Raw genomic sequence first — 17,097 nt, forward strand, 5'->3', positions numbered from 1 at the left:
ACACTCTCTGATGAAAACGAGGACTGACGACAGTGTGCCCTGTGTTCACGAGGTCTAGATAGATGTTCCATTATTTTTCATTTTCTAGGCAACAATACAGATTAGCGCCACCTGCTATTATGGAGAAGTATTACGTCTCGTGCACGCACAGAACGTACAATCAAGTTTGACCTCGGGGAGAAGGTAGCCAACTGATCAGTCCGACTGCATAACGGTCGGCCGTTGGGTTGGTGTGTCAGAGCCTAAAGAGATTCATTCATAATTCCTGGTGTCCTTCTTTAGGGTTGGCTAAAGCTGGGCAACAAGCAGAGAGCTACAGCAGCTACTGGAATGAATGACAAGAGCTCCAGATCTCACTCCGTCTTTACCCTGGTTATGACCCAGACTCAGGTATGGCCTCTCAACTTTACTGGATGCCACACATGACCCAAAATGAAGGTTGACTAATAAATTCTCAAATATTTATACAATTGTATTGTGTAATTAATTTGGGACATACTGTGTTTTTTAGGCTCTGTTACACGTCTAATGATTTTATTTTTTGTGCGCTTTACAGACTGAGTTTGTGGAGGGCGAGGAACATGACCATAGCATCACCAGCAAGATCAACCTGGTGGACCTGGCAGGCAGCGAACGCTCAAACTCCGCCCAGACAAGTGGAGACCGACTCAAGGCACGCACGCACACACACACACAGACACACACTGTTAACCAAACTCAACTCAACTCAACGAACTAACTTGTCCTTATATTCCCCATCTACCGCAGTATCCTAATGCCACTTTAATATACACACACACACACACACACACACACAGTTAATGCTCCCCAATCGTGAGAATGAGCTTTTCTCCTTTTCATATTCATATTTATTATATATTTGTGTTTTTGTCTTTACTCATATGTTATAATAAAATACCATGTGAGTCAGTTAATCTTCCTCAATGGGATTTTGAAAAGTTTGGTTGTATTCAGGCCCATTTGCTCATCATTTAGTTCTTGATTTACCTCTTTTTATATTGTCGTAAAACAGCATGTACTTTAAAACAAGACAAGCCAATTTGACTATGTCCTTATAGGAGGGCGCGAGCATCAACAAATCCCTGCTTACCCTGGGAAAGGTCATCTTTGCCCTGTCGGAACAGGCACTGACCAGAAAAAAGGTCTTCACACCGTACAGAGACTCTGTCCTGACATGGTAAGAGATCAGAATACTTTTACACATGTAGCTGTTGTAGAACACTTTGGTCCCCACTTCCACAAAGTTTATACCAAAGTGCTTTGTTATAGGCCTAAATGTACTGTACATCTGCATAGATTTCTATGAATAAACAATACTAATAAAATGGAATAAACTAAGTGATTTATAAATGGAATGCTTTTTCAAAAACATTTTCTCCAACTACAATAGTTTATCAGATCTAATTTCCAATTAAGAAGGCTGGTCCTGACCAAATGCCATTGTTCTCTACCGCAGGCTGTTGAAAGAGAGCCTCGGTGGTAATTCCAAGACGGCCATGATCGCCACACTTAGCCCAGCTGGCAGCAATGTGGAAGAAAGCTTAAGCACTCTGCGCTATGCCCAGCAGGCCCGCACCATCATTAACGTGGCAAAAGTCAATGAGGACACCAGTGCCAAGCTCATCAGAGGTCAGGCACTCAAAAGATCCATATTCTAAAACCTCTGTGGGACTTTGGCCTCCATCTATTTATACACGCATTTTAAAGACGTTTATATACAGCAGCAAGTTTTTCTAAATAACAGTTATACATTGTTTTATCATTGTGTTTATGTGAACCTGTCTGTACATGTCTTAATCTCTCCAGCTGTCTGTAGCTGGGTTTTTACTGATATTGGCACATACACTTACCCTGCACTTACTGTTGCCCACTGTGGGGTGGATGTGGCCAAGGTGACTCTTTGGCCACCATTGACTGTAAAGAAAACAAACATTTACTGTGCGTGAACTGTGGAGAATGTGTAGGCAGACTAACAAAACCCCTTCCTACCTTGATTTACCTGTTTTAGATTTTTTTATATATATATATATATATATATATATATATATTTATATATATATATTTTTTTTTTACATAGCTATATAGCAGTACATTGTTTTTCCTTATGAACCTGAACATCTACAATGCTAACAGAACCTCACAGTACAAAAATTATGTTTTAAAGCAACAGAGCATATTTTTTTCTCTGTCCCTTTGCTTCTTCTTCGTCTTCTCTTTGTTTCTATCTCGCTGCCTCTGTCTGTATGTTTCTTTTTCGTTATATGTGAATGTCTGTCTGTCTAGTCGTGTCCTTCGCTCTCCTTCTTTCACACAAACCCTCCTATCTGCCCATCAATCCATCACCAGCTTATGTACTACCAGTTCAACTAAGGCCGGCCCCTAACCTTGCCTCCAGGCCATGTTTATGCGCTGTCAGCCACACATGGTGGCTGTCTGCCTTGCAAGTATTATTTTTCATAAGATGATTGTGCTGCTGTTTGACGTTATTAGCACTGAGGGGAGCTCTTGCTGTGGATTTGTCTTGCATCACCTGTCAGTGTGTGAAATGTAAAGCTAATATGACTCAACCATTACAAATCAGGTCAATGTTGCTCAGTATATTGTCTTCAATAAGTGGCTGTTCACTGACAACATTTCTGTAGCCTGAAGTTAGGGCATAGAACACACTTTCAGGACTTGTAACTCCCTGGAATTTCAACCTGAATAGTATCCATTTAAGGATGTATTTGCACTTAACTGCTCTTTATATATTTTAATTTTACGCAAACATTTTGGACAAACCTTTTGTGGTTTTCAGAGTTGAAGGCGGAGGTGGAAAAGCTGCGAGCAGCCCAGACGAGCTCCCAGGGCATCGAACCTGAGAGGGTCCGGCTGTTCCAGCAGGAGATCTCCAGCCTGAGGAACAAACTATGTCAGCAAGAAAGAGAAATGGTTGAGGCTAACCGGTCAGTATTACTATAATAATAATAATAATAATAATATAGTATTAATAACTTTTTTAAACTTAATTTATCTGACACAACAGACCCAGATATTAGGAGTCTCCTTTTTGATGTGGGCAAAGGAAAAGCTGTATCAGATTTCCCAGGTTTAGGTAACCCTAGTAGTAAAGTGATTTTTTTCTTATTTTTTTGTTATGTATTATGTGTGCAGATATTTACATATGTTTGCATGTATTTGCTATTTTTTCATACCTACGTTTATTATTTGTTGTACATATTTCTTTTACTATTTAAAATCTGAAAATGGAATGATGACCTAAATTGATTCTAAATTGACTACTCAAGATAAACAACTATTTTGAGAGGTTGATGTTTTCTGTTTTATAAACTTTAGTCCATGAGAAGGTTTAAAAGTGATTTGATTAGAGGATAAATGTGCAAGGATCATGGCAGAATTTGGTTGGGAATTTTTTTGATCTTCTTTTTTTGTCAGGGCATGGAGAGAGAAACTGGAGCAAGCCGAAATCCGCAAACGTGACGAGACCAAAGAGTTGCGGGTAACGTTTTTTTGAATATGACCATTTTGACTGTGTCAAGACTTTTATCCACTCTGTCCACCTTAAAATGTTAAATTAACCAACCCTTAAACAAACTGTAATCCATTTTCTGTGTTCACACACTTATAACAATGTGTGAAAGAATACAACTTTCTTTGTTTTCAGAAAGCAGGTGTGACATTCAAAGTGGACAATCGTCTTCCTAACCTGGTGAATCTGAACGAGGATCCTCAGCTGTCTGAGATGCTTCTCTACATGATCAAAGAGGGACGAACCACAGTGGGCATGCTCAAGTCTGAGTCTCGGCACGATATTCAGCTGACAGGAGCCCTCATCGCCGACCAACACTGGTAAAACAAATCACCGGAGGGCTTTGAAAATGCTAGTGGCAGGACTGATTGATTTTATATAGACATGGTAAATAGGATGTGGTCGTTTTTTTATGTGTGTTTATTTGACAGAGGTTCCCCATTGCAAGGAGATATTGTTTTAATTCTGAACAATGAAGTTGGCATTTAGTTTATTAATCATAATTCAGTGTTTCCTTTAGGATTTTGTTTAGCAGTGGGGGCTTTCCAAACAAGAAATTTTGCCATGGCGGGCTGCCACCACGAAGTCAAGGCTTAGGGTTAGGGTTAGAGGAAACATTGCGTGTTTATTGAAGAACAGAATATGTTTTGCTTTTCTAGTTGATGTTTTTTTTTTTTAGCTACAGCAGTCATTTAAGATAAAAAAATATGTATTTCTTTCTTTGGTTGTTTTTAGTGTCATAACCAACATCCAGGACACTATCAGCATCACTCCAGCAGAAAACGCCAAGACTTTTGTTAATGGAAACCTCATCTCTGAATCCACTGTCCTCCACCATGTAAGTAGAAAAATTAAGCTTTATACCATGGAATAAGTTAAAGTAAGAATTGTGCAATGGCTTTCTTTGTGCTTAGTTGTCATTTGTTATAGATTAAATTCAGCAGCTAAATTAAAAATGTTTATCAGTTTTATTAACTAATTTAACTCTTCTCATCTCTGTTTATGTTAACCAGGGTGACCGGGTGATTCTCGGTGGAGACCACTACTTTCGCTTCAACCATCCAGCAGAGGTGCAGTCTGGGAAGCGGGTGTCATGTTGGACAGGTGCAGGCGATGGCCACAAAGACTTTGAATTCGCCAAAAATGAGCTACTTGCGGCTCAAAGAGCTCAGTGAGTGCAAAAGACCACAATATCATTATATCAGCCATCCAGGTCTTTTTAAAATGTTTTTCAAGGGCAACATCTATTTGCACACAGTTGCACCAAAATCAGAACTCCTCTTAAGCTATCTGTGTGTGTCCCAGGCTGGAGGCAGAAATTGAAGAAGCCCATTTGAAGGCAAAAGAGGAGATGATGCAGGGAATCCAGATGGCAAAAGTGGTTGCCCAAAAAGAGCTATCTGACCAGAAGGCGCTTTATGAGGACAGGATTCGAGCCCTGGAGAGAGAGCTGGTACACAAAACTTTCAATTCTTGTAGAAGAATAGAAGGTTTTAGAAAAGTATATTTTTCTAAAATCTTTTGTGCTGTTTTGCATTATTACAGAACCATCATCAGTTCTTGTCATGTATAATGTTGTATGTGTCCTTTCACCCTGTCAATTTGTGCAACTGATACTTACTAATACAAAAAACATAATGTATACAGGACGAGGAGACTGAGCGAAAGCGTCGACAGGAGTTGGACCAGCAGAGGGTTGTCAGCCAGATGGCAAAGCTGAAAATGGCCAAGCAGGAGCTGGAGCAGGAGGTGGACACCCACAAGAAACGAGTCCGCCTACAAATGGAGGCCCAGGTCAGGACCCAGAACAACGCCTGGGAATATTCAATTTCAATTTCCTTTTCACTTTAATGAAGTCCACTATTTTATGTTCCTGGAATTTTTGTTTGGTCAATTTCTTTTTAGATTACATACACACACACACACACACACAGTTGTCTTTTCCGCTTTATCCCACTGTCAATTTTTATTATCCTTTTTTTTTGTTACAGTTAAATATCAACACTTTTACAGCTCTCTTTTATTGCCCTCACACTTATTGCTAATCTCCCTTTTTACCTGGAAAACACTTTAAGTGCACTGAGTGCATTCAGACAACGGGGTCTACAGTCAGTGATGATACAGAGGAGTAAGTGGCGGAGCTCCAGTTTCTTAGACAAGAGTATGACATCTTTTAAACTGATCTCATTTTTAGTCAGCTTTAAGCATTTTTTATTTTCTTAATCCTCAGAAATTGGTCCATTGGAAATCAGGATTATTTCTGTGTAAATCACATCATGCTCTTTTTCATTTGTTCATTCCCATGATTTCTGATCTAAAATGAGCTTGAGAAGTTATATTTTAATAGTGTACATTACCATGATTAATTCCAGGCAATGGAGGAACACGGTGTGTGTCAAGCAAAGATTGTTGAAGCACTGGAGGCAGAGAAGAGAAAGATCGGCAAAGAGCTGGAGGAGATACAGAAGAAAAGAGCCTTAAGGGAAAATCACACTCCACGAAATGGTTAGAGCTTTCAAGTGACTAATGAGCACATATTACTGTGGATTTCCACCGACTGCGGAATGGCACGCTCTGCTGCGTGTCGGCTCCGTGCTCCGCAAAAAAACCTCTCAGTACTTGTGCGCCTGCTCCACCACTGAGCCAACCGGGACATGAGCACGCTGTATTTTATTTTGAAAATTAACTGGACGTTTTATATTGTTTCTGCGCTTGACTTCCTGTCCAGCACAATCTGCCTCGGGCTGAATTGTTGCGGAGCTCCCAGGCAAAAGAAGCTCTATCTATCTGCTCCGGAAGGTTTCGGACCGCCGGAGCTGGGACGGAGTCAGGATGCAGTCGTTCCGCAGTCAGTGAAAATACACACATTGACTTTAATGGAAACTTATTGACCCTGCAGCCAATCCAGAGCAGATCCGCTGCCGTTCCGCAGTTGGTGTAAATTGCGAGTTAGTCAGGATCCACATTTGCAATTCACATCCTATAAGTGGAGTTCCAGATGTGTTGTCTACTTACAACATGTGAAGTGTCTTTTGAATAATTTGCTTGAAAATCAAAAGTTACAGTTAAGTTAAAGTAGTATTACTATTGGCACTGTATTGGATCATCGAATCTAACTGTATTTAAATTGGGTTAATCCTCTCCTTCAATTGCTACCAAATCCGCCTTAAAGAAAGGAAATCAAAGCCAGATGCTCTTTGACTCAGGGCTGTTGGTTGTGGTGAAGTTCATGTGTTACACTTCTGCATTTCAGTCTCTCCACAGTGGGATGCCTTGAAGATGTCTCTGATGATTGAGGAAGCTAATAAGATCAGTGCTAAACTGAAGAAACACACGGTCTTCAGCAGGTATGCAAATTCAAGATTGGGCCACAGTTTATATATGATTTGATTTATTAGAGAGGTGACAACCCCCATCAAGAACCAATAAACCTGTTGAGGTGTCAAGCAGGTAACATTTTCATTAACTTGAGCCACAAATCATTTTACTCCACTCTGTTGTAGGCATGAAAGCGCTGAAGATGAGAAACTTCAGCAGGGTGGTCTGCTACAGGTGCGGGTTCAAAACAAAAAGCTGGGGATCTCTACTTTCTGGAGCCTGGACAAGTTCCAAAACAACATAGCTGCCATGAGGGAACTCGATCAGGTCTGCCTTAAATCACTTCTCATAATGATGAATAATCTGACTCATTATAAAGCTAATAAACAAGTGCCAGCAAAATGCATGAAAATCCATTGGAAGGGTGTGTGTGCCTGCTCTAATAAGCTGATGTATGATGACTGTTGAGTGAGGAATATCCAACCAGCCAGCCAGTCTGTTCCTCATCCTGCATACTAGAGTGTGACATCAGCTCAAGTGCAATTGCCAATATCCTAGGCGCTTGACCTTATTTACAGTCCAGAATGGGTTGTTTTATGCCTGACAGTGGATGCTACCTTACTTTGCTGGGCTTTTCTCATTAAGTTGAGTAAATAAGACTGGGCATGTCAGCAATAGTTTACTCTCCGCAGGGGGATTCCACCTCTAAAGATGACGATGTGTTTTATGACCCTGATGATGAGTGGGAGCAAGATATATCGGCCTCCTCTGCTTCCACCTCCTCCTTCTCACGCCGAAGGTAATTATCCAGCTTCTCCTCTCACCTCCTATCCATCAATCCCTTCTTCCAACACCTAACATTTACATTAGATTTTGCAGACTGAATTGGTATTCATATCTAATTACTATGAAATAAGTAATTAAGAAAGTGTTCAAAGCACCTGGGAGGAAGAATACAGGACTGTTGCTCTGCAGGTGTCAACCGTACTGTTGTTTACCACGGCTTGGATAGACTTAATACTTTAGCCTTACAGTGTGTGGATCTTAAACCCACAGCCCTCATGCTCAACTGAACTCACCTCCACTTGCACTCTTTTAATGTGAACAATGTGTCGTGGAAATGGATGTACTGTATACGGAAAGTCAAACAGTATGTGAATGGAACACGGAAAATCGTTTCTGTCGAACTGTTTGGAAGATTTTGGTTATTTTTGCAAAGCCCTCCTAGTTTCCACCAATGTGATTTACAACCTGGCACATATTTTTTACATTCAACACATCCTTCTTTGCTCATGAAAAGCTGATGTAAAGTTGCTGCTCACAGTATAGTTCCTTTTTTAATATGTTTCCTCTGTGTATTAATTTCATTTCCATGAAGGCCTGGCCAATGGGTGTAAAAAAGGGAAAGGGCACTAGGTGTCCCTGTGTTTCAAAGTCTACAGCTCTCTCTCTCTCTCACACACACACACTTAATGCTAACCTACCACAATTTTCCCCTCACATTGTTATTCTTTTCATGTTTATGGTGTTCCTGGTGGCCTGAACTACCAGCAGACCCAGCCAAATGATACATGGCACAGACTGCAAGTTTCTTCAGCCATTCTCTCTCTGAGTCCGTTAAACCCAAGCATTATGGCCACAGTCATAGCTGTTTACTGACCTTCCCTCCAGGCTGTTCATAATAATGACAATGTTGCTGAACTCATTGCGTTAAACATGCATGCTTGCAAAATAATACAAAACCTGTCTACCTTTGTCCATTCCACACTTAAATCATATTACATGTCCAGAGGTAGTGAAAAGCACTGTCCACATTAAAAGTTTTAAACGCAGTTTGTCTCCAATCCCTCATTACAATGTCAGCAAAAAACTTATAGAACTCAGATCCAGTGATAAAATCTACACAAATGAAAAACATTACATGAAGAAACAGCCTTTCATGCCACACTAAAATCTAAGACTGGGACAATATGCTTTTGATCCGATTCTTTCACAAAACATGGGTGCCGATTCGATTTGTTTTGTGGTTTCCATTAATTGTGATTCTTTAACTTATTCGATTAATAAAGAGTTTTGCGATTTCTATTTATTTATTTATTTTTTCCTGCTTCTTTAACAAAACCAAAAGTTGAATAATAACTTCTGGGGACAATAAATAATGAGACATTTCTAAAAACTAATTGTTTTCTAAAAAAGAATGCCTATTGCATGTCATTAAATCTGACAGTTGTTTCATTTGTGAAGAACATGTATTTATGCTGGAAACGGAGATGATGTTATCGCTACTAGGGATGGACAGATTTTTTTTTTTAAGGCTGATACCAATAATTAGTAATTAATGCAACCAATCACCAATATTTGGAATCGGTATGTATTTTTTTTTTCTTCCAAGACTCGATTTTCGATTCTCAATTAAAACGATTCACAGTATGTAAATGTTGTTACTTCTTCATACATGCAATTACAAAACTGCATTTAAAAAAAAAAAAAAAATGTTGATTGATTTTGGAAATTCTATGAATTGAGTTTGAATCTGTAGCACTTGAATTGCAATACAAATGTAAATTATTATTAGTTTTTTCTTAAATCATGGCAAAAGAAAATCCCAATACAAAATACTACATTCAGTCCAAGTACACTGGAGGACAAAGTCTTTCTGAATGAGAGCGTCACCGTGCCTAATACGTGATTCATAAAAGGGAATCTATAAAAACGTTTGCAGGGTACTCACAGGGTTTTGCTTGTGGTTGGTTTAAAATCAGGAGCAGAAGCTTGTTGAAAAGCAGAAGAATCTCAGGGCGTCTCTACGAGATCCGGGTCCATCCCATTCAGAGTCTCCACAGCAGCTCCTCACAGTCTGCTGGTAAGGAACTGAACAAAAATGACTTGAAATGTTTTCAGCTTTCAGATTTTTTGAATAATCATTGTCATGTCAAACTTAATTTCAAAGAAGTGTTTAAACATATAAAAGTTGTAAGGCAGAGTAATTTTATCTGCACAAAAAATGTTGCAATTAATAATTGTTTCTGCTGCTGTTATATAAAGACTAGGTGCTACACTTGGTTTTGTGACAAATGCATTTTTACTATGACAGTGTTGTGATAATGAGGTCTAGTGAGGTCAAGTCTGCACACCCCTCACACAACTCTTCCTTGTATGTCCCAGGCTTGATGGGTGTGGCCAGACCGCCATCAACCCATTCGAACAGCTCTGACTCTGCTATGCCTGGCATCTGTAAGGAGCTGATTGGCCAGTCTGTTGCGCGTCTGCGTTGTTGTACTGGGACAGAAGAGAGCATGGCAGACAGGTTGGTTTCTGATCTGCACCTGATGTATTTGGCAATCCAAACCATAGCTGACCTATACGACAGCCTGGATGACGACAACCAGGAGAACGGTGAGATTCAACCTATAATTCAATCGTTTTTGAAGAGGAGCAAGCTAATGAGAATCCAAATGAATAAACAAGCTATCCATCCATGAACCTGATGCTTTTATTTTAATATTCAATTAGTTATTAGTCAATGTTGATAGATAACTCCAGGTAGGAAAGTGGCTGTCCATATTATTTTTCTATGTAATTGTCTGACATTGCACACAAAGCTTAGAACATTTTTTCATGATTTCGATGCCAATTCTTCCAGTAATTAAAATTGAAAACACTTAAATCTTCAAAAGAAACTAATTTGCAGACCGTTCTAAAAGGCTCAGAATTACTCTTCTTTAATTCTTCTTAATTACTTACTTTCTCTATTTGATTTTCTGTGATCAAACTGCTGTTATGGCTTGTTCTCCTGCAGTCTTTGTGTGTAACTTGGTGGCCCAGACTCAACTGGTCACGGCCACCACGGCCATACAGAGTGCAGTGCTCGTTACCATGCAGTGGTTTGCCAGCGTTAAACCCGTCTCCGGCCCACGCTACACCATCTCTGAGGAACTCAAGGGCCAAGTCAAGAAGATGGGAGGATACGTTCAACTACTCATTCAGGTAAAGCAAAAAAATCTGCATTTAAGGCCATTCAGTGACATTAACTCTGTTCTTTTGCAGTGTACATATTAATTGAAAGGAGTGTTGTTTGGACAGGGCCAGCTAATCAAAAGGCAGAGCATTAATTGACGTATCTCAGCTCTGAGCTCTGTCTACGGAAATGGAAAGCGGAGGGAATTCTTAACCTTGAGCCCCAAACAGAACATGAATATATGGAAAATAAATCTGAATTTCCTACCAGCCTCAGCGCCTTAACTTGCAATTTTCCTCTCTCCCTCATGATTTTTTATATTCTGTAGCATTTTCATTCATTTACTGACCCCTAAGACTATGCCGGCCATTTTCTTGGCTTGCTTGCATTGATTTACTGTAAAATCTATTTTAATTCAAAGTGCTTGTCTGTCTGTTTGTTTGTACTGACTTAATGTTATCCAGGGTTGTGAATCTGAGATCACATCGATGGTGACGGAGGCACGGAGGAAGTGCAGTCAGTGCCTGGATGCAGCATTGCTTGCACTTGGCCATCTGGCGGCGGTGACCGGCATGCCGCTGAATGCTATGGAGCGGAGTGCCCAGGCCGCAGGCAAGGTAACGCCACCGTTAATACTGCAGCGGCTACTATCTCTGTCAAAGCTCTGGAGTCCACTGTAATCAAGCCCCGACTCTACAATACTTAAGAATGGAATATTAGCTGTGTGGATTGGGGGGGGCAAATACAGCATGGTTGATTTATTGATGTGCAAATGCAGTGGTATCTCATTATGTTGTGAAACGCCTGGTAAGGAAATGTAAGGATTTTTCACAGTCTTTTGAAGGTGCAGAGGATTTACTTCATGTGGGGGTGGTTCAACACAGTGCTTAGTGTGCCAAACTACATTTAAGGTTATTTAGAAACGGTGTCCCCATAATATGGTTTGTCGACCAGTTACCACTGTAACATGCACAGCTTAATGTTTCTTTGTCACCATTCTTTAAAAAAAACAAAAAAACAACAACAACATAATAATCATCTTGGCGATGTTTATATCAAGATTGTTTGTATTCTGTTAAAAGAAAATATTGTTGGCTGAGGTATTACTGTACTATTTTATTTTAACTCTCAATATCAGTATGTGCCTCAAACATCCAACATCAGGTGGGCTATACTTCTCATACTCTATAAACCATCAGGGACATCTTGTTGTGTTTATTGCATTTTGTAGTGTGGGAAATTATAGTCAGATATAGGGGGATTTGCAACAGTAGCTTTTGTTAATTGACTAGGGAAGTGATATCAAAAATGTGATGTTATTATATGATTACATCTTTTCAGCAATCAGTTGTCATGTGTCTGCTGAGAGGGACGGATAAGGGCGTTGGCTCTCTCTTAGAGGAAAGTCTCACCATCGCCAGTGAAATGCTGCGAGAGGCTCAGCTGGCCTACCCCAGGAACCCAGTAAGAACTTTCCACCTGGCTATGTCATTAGTTGCAGGGATTTAGTTTTTTGTTTTTAATGATCCCATCACTAGATTTTGTGTTGATAATGTCCTTTCCGTAAAGATGTAGTTAAATGTTCCTAACTTAAGGTCACATCATCCAATAATCCATCTCTGATTACAGGTCCTGCAGAACCTAAAATCCAAGATGCTTGACTTAGCCCGTGCTCTGCAGAACTACATGCATTGCCATATCAGGGTAAGTTTGAGTAGCACAATGAACTACAAACTAGGAGTTATAGTATGAATCTGCAAAATCAAATCAAATAGGGATTACAATGTTGTACTGTGACATTGTTTTTGATGCAGGGTTTACTAAGTAGTCATACTTTAGAGAAATAAAGGGATTTTTATTAGTTTTTGTCATGATTTTAATGATCAAAATGATGAACTTTAGAATTACGAATGGTCCAAATTAAATAACTTGATCAATGGCTATCAGCTATCTACAGCTTCATCACAATAATGACTGTTATTTGTTTGGCTAAACTGTGGCTTAAAGATATAATACACGCTCAGAAAAGCTTCCTTGGATATGTACAGGTTAAAAACAAACTTCCATCCTGACACAGGCTTAAATGTTACAGATTAATACCCCCACACACAGCAGCCTTGTTAAAAATGCCACTCAGCCTTTATTGCTCCTGTAAAGCTCAATGCTCTGTAGGCTTATCTCTCCGCAGTTGCCCCTTGACGATCGTTCAGGTAATGAATGTGTTGAATGAAGTGGCATCAGTCACGGCTAACGGGCTTGTTTGCCGTTATCTTAGCCATACAAACTAGCAGTTTTCTTTTGTTAAAACCATTCATTGACACACATAGGTGCAGGTGCATCTTGCCACCCACAATGTTATTGTAGTCAAATAAACCTGAGTTACTGCCTGAGGCAACTACTTTCATAGTGTTTTTTTGTGCAAGGCATTTAACACAGGACTGCACTGTACTGTACATGATCATGGATGTAAACGCATCTGTAAATTACTTTTATAGTTTGAAGCTCTTCAGAAAAGGGCTATAAGTGATTTAAATGTTGGTCCGGTATATTGGTTATGCTATTTAAGCAAAATGCAGCGAGAAAGACTACCTAAACCTGGAGTAAATGGCAAAGCCATCGACATGTTCTACTGTACGGGAAACTGGGAAGGAGGCCATTAGGTTTATGTCATAGAAAAGAAGACCTCCCCAGAGAAGTGCGTTTGTGTGTGGCTCAGTTGTTAACAATTGTGTTAGTGTATTTTTAATCAACTGCATAATGTCCAATGGTATGCTCTTGTATTTATTGTGTTTTCTCAATGTAATTTTGGTTTTGTTCCATTAAGTACTGTTTTGAGTTATGAGTATTTGCTCTGTCTTGCATTCATTATTTGGGTGTGTTCATGTTTCAAACAGGAGAGGGAGACTGGCCCAGATGAGGGGGAGGAGGTGGAGGAAGAGGCCTCAGCTTCCCATTTGCAGAGACTGAGGGCTACAGTGACCAAGCTGTTTCAGCTGAACCAGGCCATCAGGCAGCTGCATTCCTGTCTGTCTACCGCCCTGCAAGGTGAGGCGTCCGATATACACACAGCCTGCATGTTTTAAGCTTTAACTCTTATCCAGTGTAACATTGTACAGCCAAAAGCACTAAAAGAAACCGTAGGGCAAGAGTCAAAGCCTATTACTTTTTGTCATTTTACTGTTTAAAATTCACAAAGATAAACAGCTGAATATCTTTAGACAATGTTTTGCTAGTGCAGTCAGTATGTACGTATAATGAACTGACATGCTGTGACTGCTGTGTGTTTTATAAAGGGTTTACCTGTGTCTCACCCAATCCACGCAGTATAAATAATGTAGAGTTTTTGGTGGATTGTTAACTGGCAGAGTGGCTGGCAGCATGGGCATGTAAAGCACGAGCAGCATGAACAAAACTACCTGCCCGCCGCGATAAAGCAGATTTTTGTTGTAGGTGTCACTATGCCTATTTGACTGTTGTCCTCCTTCCAGGAAAAGACAGAGACTCTAACCCCAGCAGCAGCAGAGAGCTGATCTCCTCGTCTGCCAGGGCTGTCGGTGAGCAGATCACTGGTCTGTCCAAGGAGGGAGCACTGACGCCGTCCCTACAGCTTCCCTTTCTTCAGAGTGTGATAACAACAAGAGACGAGCTCCACTCTGCCCTGCAGTCTCTGTCCTCCTCCTGGAACCAACAGGGGGCAGGAGGGAGAAGAAGTTCTGCCGCCTCAGATAAAAGCACAGAAGAGGAAATCTCGAGTAAAAAGACTCACAGTGCTGTTAGAAATCGAGTCGTGAGTAAGATTGTTTACTCTCTCCCGCCCGGTGTGTCGACCAAAGGAAGCTTACACTGGGTATGATTCATGCTGTGTTTTATTATATGATGTGCTCACATTATGTACGATTATACGGTTAAATATTAAATGCTGATACAGAGAAAACTTCTGCTGGTAACACCAAATGGGTCATAGGCATTTTTTGTATGCTCCGGTGTCACAATCACTGCAGACTTATCCAAGTTGCTAAAAGATAAGTTATATTCACATACAACCAACTCTGCTTTCTAAATGTGAGCAATATCTGGATTTTTACAAGGCTTATTTTTTTTCAATTACAAAGAAAATAATAAATGTGCGAAAAAATTATGTGTCCATGAGTGGACGCTTTAAAACTACAGAAATAATTCCAGTCATCGTGTCACTACTTATGCGGTGTAAAAAGCACTGCTGTACGTTCTTCCTTTAGTCTCGTGATAGTTGGCTAATTAGAGCTTTAAAGTATTGGGGCAAAGACTACGATTGGAGAATGGGTAGAGTTTAAACACATGACAGAGTGACCGAGTCATTTATGATGGATGAACAGAACAGAAATTGGCTGTAAGCAGACCGCTCACTTATGCAACCAGGCCTTCCCAGCAGCTTTGATGCAGCAGCTCAGGTAGTGTTTTGTTAAAATAAAAAAATAATCTTTCTCTACACTGCTGTGTATGATTTCTCTCTTGAAGGCATATTTTGTTCTTCCATTTCCTCCAATGTAGAACATGCGCTGCAGCTATTTGCACTCAGACTTGTGTACTGTGTTTCTTCTTAATACATGTACTTAAACAAGGCAGTATTGTACGTCCTTTTTAGTCTTTTGTATCACTTGATAAAAGTTTAATGTATCTACGACAACTTGTACTTATGCAATAAATTCACCTGGCTTAATTTGACAAAAACCCAAATCTTACATATAGCAGATTTTTTTCTGTTAGTTGGTTATTGGCACTGTATTGGCAATTGTAAGTGGGAAATATTAAACATGTTTATCAAAAACATTCCAACCTTGTAGTGAATTGGATACTGACAGTATAACAACAGTCCACAGATGTACACATACATATTGGTCCTCATCATAATACATTTTGTCCTTAGAATTCACACCCGGTAAGATATTATTTGTCTGTCTCTGTTGTATGAAACCTAAAAAATATGTTTATAGTAAGATAAATTGTGATGCAATGTGAGAGACTGTATCCTAATGTGGAAACTACTGCATCAGACTAAAGGATCCCAAACTTTTTTTTTTTTTTGGTCATGAACTCCTAGTTTGTACACTAGGCTGCAACCGTTAACTGGAGAAATGAATTTACATTCATGTGTGTATTACTTCATTGCGCAAGCCTCAAGCTTAACCAAGACCACCAGGAACCCGCTCAATGGCCACTTGTAGGTCCTTGAACCCTACTTTTGGTAACCCTGTGCTCTGCTCGCTGCAGGTTACACCCACTCCTCGCTGCAGCTTTCTCTGCATCCTCCCTTCATGCTCTCGACTCAGTTACCGCCAGGGTTCCTAAGGTACTTTAGTGACGGACTGGTAGATCACAGTGGCGAAGAAACAACTCTGATCAACTTTACACCTAGTGGAATTAAACACATAAAACGTCGCCAATGTGGTTGAATGCTGCGATCCCAGATACGACCCGAATGGAGTGAGAAAACGCGCAAAAAAGTTTCAAGACGAGTAATTCAGGTATACAGAAAAATCCATTCGTTCTGCTTATTTAAGCCTGATCCGTATAGCAAATCACTGTAGGATGGAATTACGTTCCATTCTCAGCTTATACATGTTTGTTCTTTTCAGGATGCACTTGTTATTGTTCCCAAAAATAGGCCTGCTGGTAAGTAGCTTTTTTGGTCTTTACGTTTTCATTCCTGTAGTAGGCTACCAAATTTTAGTCAAATGGATGTCGACTTTTTAGCAAGCAAAATTGTGTAAAATACCAATTGTTGACTAATTTCTCTGACAGAATTAAGCACAAAACGCAATAAGGCTCACTGTTTGGAATGGTTATTTTCTGTTTTTTTCGGTTGTTTTCTAATTTTGTTCACGTCGTTATGGGTGTTTTATCTCTTTGTATTTATATTTGTGGATGTTTAAATGTGTCTGCTTACTCAACGTTGTATGTAGGCTACGCTAGGTTTTATTCCTCAATGTTCCTGTTTAATAGGCTACAGGCCTGTAACCAGAAACGTTTTGGGTCGAGTTTAGAAAAATTGGCAAGGAAGTCAATTAAAATAGTCTGTCAGTCTGGGCGCTTAACGTTCTTATTGTGTTCAAAATTACTACGCGGAGGAAAATGGCACATGATTAACTAATCTTTAATGCTGCAGGTGTCGCACACTTTAATGAATCATGTAAACTTCATACAAACATTTAAAAATTAAACCTCTGAACAGCTTGTTTTTTCCTTCAATACTGTTGCATGCAGTGTATACATGTGTATACACACACACACA

At 39.8% G+C, this 17,097-nt stretch overlaps 2 protein-coding genes across 2 annotated transcripts in view; both read left to right on the forward strand.

Annotated features, from left to right (window-relative positions):
- The window catches only part of kif14 (kinesin family member 14), a 17,534-nt gene extending 2,779 nt beyond the window's left edge, over window positions 1-14,755 (forward strand). The window contains exons 7-29 of the mRNA XM_034882320.1: window positions 283-390; window positions 557-673; window positions 1,080-1,198; window positions 1,478-1,650; window positions 2,819-2,966; window positions 3,457-3,520; window positions 3,686-3,870; window positions 4,286-4,388; window positions 4,564-4,721; window positions 4,856-5,003; window positions 5,198-5,344; window positions 5,923-6,055; window positions 6,804-6,897; window positions 7,054-7,195; window positions 7,561-7,667; window positions 9,631-9,731; window positions 10,034-10,264; window positions 10,668-10,855; window positions 11,291-11,443; window positions 12,168-12,290; window positions 12,456-12,530; window positions 13,721-13,871; window positions 14,315-14,755. Coding sequence (XP_034738211.1) covers window positions 283-390; window positions 557-673; window positions 1,080-1,198; window positions 1,478-1,650; window positions 2,819-2,966; window positions 3,457-3,520; window positions 3,686-3,870; window positions 4,286-4,388; window positions 4,564-4,721; window positions 4,856-5,003; window positions 5,198-5,344; window positions 5,923-6,055; window positions 6,804-6,897; window positions 7,054-7,195; window positions 7,561-7,667; window positions 9,631-9,731; window positions 10,034-10,264; window positions 10,668-10,855; window positions 11,291-11,443; window positions 12,168-12,290; window positions 12,456-12,530; window positions 13,721-13,871; window positions 14,315-14,679 — 3,333 coding nt within the window. The 3' untranslated portion in view covers window positions 14,680-14,755. The remainder of the gene's footprint in view (window positions 1-282; window positions 391-556; window positions 674-1,079; window positions 1,199-1,477; window positions 1,651-2,818; window positions 2,967-3,456; window positions 3,521-3,685; window positions 3,871-4,285; window positions 4,389-4,563; window positions 4,722-4,855; window positions 5,004-5,197; window positions 5,345-5,922; window positions 6,056-6,803; window positions 6,898-7,053; window positions 7,196-7,560; window positions 7,668-9,630; window positions 9,732-10,033; window positions 10,265-10,667; window positions 10,856-11,290; window positions 11,444-12,167; window positions 12,291-12,455; window positions 12,531-13,720; window positions 13,872-14,314) is intronic.
- A 1,297-nt stretch (window positions 14,756-16,052) lies between these two features.
- LOC117950898 (adhesion G-protein coupled receptor D2) overlaps window positions 16,053-17,097 on the forward strand; it is a 97,291-nt gene continuing 96,246 nt past the window's right edge. The window contains 2 exon segments of the mRNA XM_034882307.1: window positions 16,053-16,330; window positions 16,442-16,478. Coding sequence (XP_034738198.1) covers window positions 16,443-16,478 — 36 coding nt within the window. The 5' untranslated portion in view covers window positions 16,053-16,330; window position 16,442.

Source organism: Etheostoma cragini, chromosome 9 (genome assembly GCF_013103735.1).
Source record: "Etheostoma cragini isolate CJK2018 chromosome 9, CSU_Ecrag_1.0, whole genome shotgun sequence".
NCBI classification, from domain to species: domain Eukaryota; kingdom Metazoa; phylum Chordata; class Actinopteri; order Perciformes; family Percidae; genus Etheostoma; species Etheostoma cragini.